Here is a 6,000-nt window from a genome sequence, read left to right on the forward strand (position 1 = left end):
TTTAGAGTGCTGACAATCTTGCAGATAGCAAAAGGAAAGCAACACTTATGAGTCTAATGGCTGAAAATGCTCATATTTGAGTGGTAATGAGGCATGTTTGCAAAGGACCCAGTGATTAAAGTCATACTGTATCTACACTCCAAACCGAAAAAGGAAAGACAGTGTTATTCCTGCTCTTTGTCCACTGCTTTTTTCTTCCATGTGTATGTGATATTAAGGCAAACCCTACCTAATAATCTATGTGAGGGAAGACAAATGGGCAAACATAGAAGAAGAGAATAGCAACTTCCAATTAAAAATAACAACAACAACAAACACTAATTTCTATTTATAGAGATGAGAAATTGGGGAAAAGTGAGACTGCGTGACTACTTGGGGAGAAAAGCTATTCTCACATCTGAGTGAGACTGAGTAATGTTCGTCTGCAGAACTTTCCACTTTTTTTCATGTGGTTGGCAGTAACTGATAGCCTCAAGCCAACCAGAAGCCTTCACATTTGAGGGAGAATTTATGATCAGGTGGTTTCAGGTTTATGTCCAGGTCTCGGAAATACCACACAAATGCTACAGATGGAGGAGATGCTTATTACCTCAGCAGGTGCCCAGCCAGCTCTGTCAGTAGCAGTCCAAAACAAACTGGCAGGAAATTTGATTTACGTCATAATGCGTATTTGATGGCGCATGTTGATTGTTTACAGACTACTTATTCACTGCTAACTTGTCACCATCCATCCATCCATTCGCTTCCGCACATCCTGTTCAGGGTCGCGGGGGGCTGGAGCCTATCCCAGCTGTCATAGGGCGAGAGGCAGGGTACACCCTGAACAGGTCGCCAGCCTGTTGCAGGGCCAACACAGAGTTACAGACAACCTTTCACACTCACATTCTCGCGCTCAGTCACACCTATGGGCAATTTAGATTAGCCAGTTAACCTAATCCCAGTAAGTGCATGTCTTTGGAATGTGGGAGGAAACCGGAGTACCCGGAGGAAACCCACGCAAGCATGGGGAGAACATGCAAACTCCACACAGAGAGAGGGAGAGGCCTGGGCCAAGGTGGAATCGAACCCAGGCCTTCCAGATGTTATTCTAACTGTGAGGCGCAGTGGTTAGCACTGCTGCCTTGTCACGGTCTGTCAAAAATGTTGACCATTACAGAGCCCATGGACACACGTAGACTCACACTGCTTTGGTTAGGGTTGCCATTCTCTGTAATTCCACCAGACAGCTGGTCTCAATTACTTCCCCAAGAGTTGAGGGATGGGTTTAAGGAAGGTTTTTAAACCTACCCAAGAGACGCTCCCAAAACATCCATGTCAGCTAAGCCAGCTGAGCCCAAAGGTCTCAGCTGGAAGATACTGACACCTACAAAAGGTGTTTGAGAAACACTGATTCAACAACAGGTATTTTAGCATAGACTGGACTAAAGATGGACACAGCCAAAATACCCAACTCAAGGTTTCAAAATGGTAAAATGGACCTGAGCCCTGTCCTACAAAGCAAGTTAAACATCCTCAGGATCTCTTTTCCATTATCTGGCATCACTTACCTTAACATCAGCAAATTAAGCTAATTTATCAGCTGGGTAAGTCAGCCAGCCTAGGTACCATGTTTTGAGATCATGTATTAATGTTCATAGAACAATTAAATTGTAGTAAAATTGTTTGCAGCCAGCAGGAAAAATAAAAGGAATGAAGTTCAGACTTGCCGTGGTGAAATGTCTTCGCAATACTGAAAATCCATGAAGATACCTGGATAAGCCCAAATCCTGCTTCATAGTACAGGTCATTAACTATATCTGGACAAAACAGCAGTGCTGTAGAGTCGCTTAATGCTGGTGCTGACAGGTTGGTTTGCAAGATACATCCATATTTCCTCTGTGATATTAAATTTGATACCAAGACTAAATTGACATCTTAATAGAATTTAAATGGGCGACTTTTCTAGAAATGTATTCTCTGTTGAGTTGTCACGAGGAAAGAAATTAGCTATAGAGACAAAAGAGGTTTTTGTATTGGTCTAAAAATGTGTTTATTTCTGTTGCAACTTTAAACATGAGGGTTTGTGGGGACCGACCCACTTTTACAGCCAGCATCATTTTTGGAACTTCTGGAGCCTCATTTTTCAGCCCTGCAGGTTGCCGCTTGGTTATAAACTCAAATCTGGCCTCATCTAGCATTCTATCACTCAGTCAAAAACTTAATCATCACACCAACACAAAGACCTTTTGTCTACAACAACTTTGATTGAACACAGCCTTCAGCACGGCAGCCACCGTATTTATGATGCAATCAAATGAACCAGTGGTATTTCGAGCAGCTTCGCGTTCATTGAACTTATTACCATGGAAAGATATGAGGAGCGACAAGTCACTGAGGCAAACGCTCCTCTCTCATTGGCATCCAACTCTCAGGCCTGTCAAGCCAGCTGCTGACTGCCACACCTCGTACTGCTCCACTCCCATCTTAACACACTCTTTACAATAAAAATTACCTCAAAATGCAACAGGAGACAAAACTATGATCAAAACGAGGATGAGCCTTTAAACATAAAAAAATATATATATATATATTCAGACTGAACAATAAAGAAAAAATAAAACAAAATCTTACCAGTCCAGCAATAGGAGTAGGTAGTCTGTTGACCCTCTTGACAACACCAGGTTTGATCTTGTTAATCAGTCTGAGAGCAAAGATAGAGAACACCAGGGGAAGGGAGAGGGTAAGTGAAAGCAGTCAGTCATTGGCTAGCCTGCTTTAACTGTGAATGAACAAAAACGTGTTGCAAAGCCTTAGTGTTGTGTGTTTACGACTTTGTTTAATGGCGGCCACCTGGCTCCAGTTTAGCAAATCGCCACTGCTGCAACCATGATGTAAACACACCGGGCCCACTGCTCCTAAAATACACCCTCCAACACTGAAACAGCCCCAAACAAACCTTGAACAACCTCACATCAGCCTCTGAGAAACTCATAGCAAGACGGTGGATTTTTTGGTGTTAATCAAAATGCCCAAGGTCAAAAACAAATAAATTGAGATTAAAACGCAAAAATAGCAATTGCAGTTTGAACAACTGGACTAAAGGCTTTATACATGACTGCAGTTTATTGTGCCTCAGCGATTTGGTGGGAAAAAAATAAGCACCGCAGAGTAAAAATATTCTGTTATTTACTGGTGTTTATTCTGGCATGTACAAGTCATGCTACCCTATTAAAAAAAGTCCTCCTTTCACAGTTATAAGTTACATAACATTTCACAATAAAATATACTCAAAGCAGAAGGGCTGCAACTAAGTAATATTTTCATATTACTTAGCTGATTTTTAAAATTTGATTATATGCTTAATACTGTACACCAATCAGCCAAATTTAAAATGACAGGTAAAGTGAAGAATACTGAGCACCTTACTACAATTCAGTTTTCAGCTGGGATACTTGGGATTTATATGGACGTTACTTTGACAGGTACCATCCACCTAAACAATGATACACAACCTTCTATGGCAACAGCACTCCCCAAAGGCAGTGGTCTCTCTCCATGCTGCATAAACTGCTGAGGAACCAGGCCTCCAAACTCCCAATCTGACTGATCATCCACAAAATTAGCAAACATCCCAGTGCCATACAGTAAAGGACACAGACGTTCCATGTGCATGCGGTGAAGGATCAATGCAGATTTTAATGGCATAAGCAGGGATCTACACAGTACTGAGCAGGTGGTTTTATTCTGAATGACTGAAAATCCTAAAATGTAATGCAAAGCAATAAAAACTGTGTGATAACAGCACCCACTGCTTGTTTAAAGAAAAACACCACCTTGAAGAGCTCAACATGAGGCAAAATAATTTGTTTAGTCTGCAGGCTGGGGCGTGGATGGAATGATATAAGACGCAGCACGGGCTCACAATAGATGTAAAGAAAGAATGCAAAGGGCATTTGGGTTCACATTACCCATTTAACATGAAACAATAGCACATTATGAGATAACACACACACACACACACACACACACACACACACACACACACACACACACACACACACACTTTAAGTGAAGTAGAATATAAACATGTGTGCGACCCACACTAAACATTCTTTTCCAAGCGAGAAACGGTGATAACCGCAACACAATGGGAAGGCAGGCAGCGTTGCTGGGCGAAGGTGATTTTAATCTGTCTTCCTCTTCCTCATGTTGGGAAAACACGGACAGCTTGTTAATGAGAGTGTCTGTTGTTCTCTGACATCAGGCAAACTCTGGAGTCAGGATCAAAATCTGCAGAGTGAATGGCTTCTTCTCTGAACCAATGCCAAAAGAGTGTGGAGATTCTGCATGGCCTGCTGGTAATTACAGCTTCCTGCTGATCCGTGCAAATCACATCACTGATGTGCCCATTTAGCAGTGCTGCCCACAAGCTGACACATAAAGGGAGATGAGGCTATCCCTCACACGCACCCCTAAATCTAAGGAAAGCCACAATCCCACAACTCTAAGAAGACCAGTTAGTGAATCAATGCATAAGCCAATTCTGCACAGATAAATTTGTTCTTCCAACTCGTCAAAAATGTTGATGCACCCGCGCTAATGAAAAAGTGGGGTGCCCTGATTCTCCCGTGCGGTTTCAGCTGGAGGCTTTTCCATTCACTACACAGCTTCTCACAGCTCTCATTAAAGTAAGGGTGGCGCTCTGGCCAATCCACAGATCTTTAACATCTGTCAAACACACAACACAGCTCCTATTGAAATAGATCATATTTCATATTCTCAAACAAGACCACAGGGGGAAGAGCTGAAAGAAACATCAAACAGCTACACAGTAGAGTCACTATTGTGCTGCCTCAAAACACAGGATCACTTTATGTGACTAACAAACTATGACCCAGCAGGGGGTCTGCCTGGGAAACATCAGTAACACTTACGTTGGTGCGCAGACCTGGAGGAGAGCAGAGGGATTCCTTATGAATGAGTGGCTTACGAGAAGTGCCTGGGAAAAGCAGAGTACTTACTCACACAGAAGAACGCCATTCTCCAGTGCTGATCGGAAGTCGCTGCTCCCAAATTTTTTCTTGGTTACTGCCTGGAAAAGAAAAAAAAAAAGTGAGCAAAAAAGAGCAAGAAGGGTTGGATGAGGAGAGGAGGCGGGAGGTGGTGGTGTGTGTGTGTGGGGGGGGGGAAGGGGGGGGGGGGGGGGGGGGGATGGGGTGGGGAGCTTAAAGAAGAAAGGTAGGATGTTGACAACAGTGGCAGAGGAAGTCAGAGGTATTTCCTCCCAAGTTCCTACACCGTCTCTGCAGGGACAGAGCCGTGCGCAGTTCTTCAGGTATTCCTCAGGAGCTTGCAAGTGGCTCCTTCTCACTTTAATGCCAAAAGCTGCTGGGAAACCAGAGAGCTGGGCTAAAACTGTGCTGGAGTCAGACTGCCTGAGCCACAAGGCTATGGCAGCATCTGGAGTACGGGAGGAACACAGCACTGTTATAGCCTCATGCCTTTCCCATGATCTAAAACCACCACTGCAGGAACGCCAAGAGCCATTATGTAGGCAAACGCACTGCATGCATGTCGTGCAGTCTTAGGCATTTAAACTCATGCACATATGCATCCTTAATTTCAAACATAACGAAACTGTATTTTTATGTCAACATTTTGTAGCCCTTCATAAATGGAAGCTGTATTTTCTCTAAGGGGAAACAATCATATGTATAAACCCATTCATTTGAATGAGTGTGTCCAAACTTTTGACTGGTAGTGTATTTCCACCAGCTCTGCAGTCCTTATTTTACGGCCCTTATTCTAAAGAAGTTGGGACGCTGCATAAAATTGAAATGAAAACACAACGCAATGATTTGCAAATCTCAAACCCACATTTAATAGAAAAGATGAGCTCATTTTGAATTTGGGGCAGGGCCATGTTTACTGCTGTGTAGCATCCCCTGTTCTTTTAACAACGGTTCGTAAACATCTGTTAACTGAGGAAACCGGCTGCTGGACTTTTGGGAGAGGAATCTT

The 6,000-nt window shown here is 43.1% G+C and overlaps 1 protein-coding gene across 1 annotated transcript in view; it reads right to left on the reverse strand.

The window, feature by feature from the left end:
* Positions 1–5,526, reverse strand: part of lmo7a (LIM domain 7a) — a 46,492-nt gene extending 40,966 nt beyond the window's left edge. The window contains 4 exon segments of the mRNA XM_030758221.1: positions 2,611–2,680; positions 5,001–5,071; positions 5,351–5,439; positions 5,481–5,526. Coding sequence (XP_030614081.1) covers positions 2,611–2,680; positions 5,001–5,071; positions 5,351–5,439; positions 5,481–5,526 — 276 coding nt within the window.
* Between the last annotated feature and the right edge of the window lie 474 nt (positions 5,527–6,000).

The sequence above is a fragment of the Archocentrus centrarchus genome, chromosome 21 (genome assembly GCF_007364275.1).
Source record: "Archocentrus centrarchus isolate MPI-CPG fArcCen1 chromosome 21, fArcCen1, whole genome shotgun sequence".
Taxonomy (NCBI): domain Eukaryota; kingdom Metazoa; phylum Chordata; class Actinopteri; order Cichliformes; family Cichlidae; genus Archocentrus; species Archocentrus centrarchus.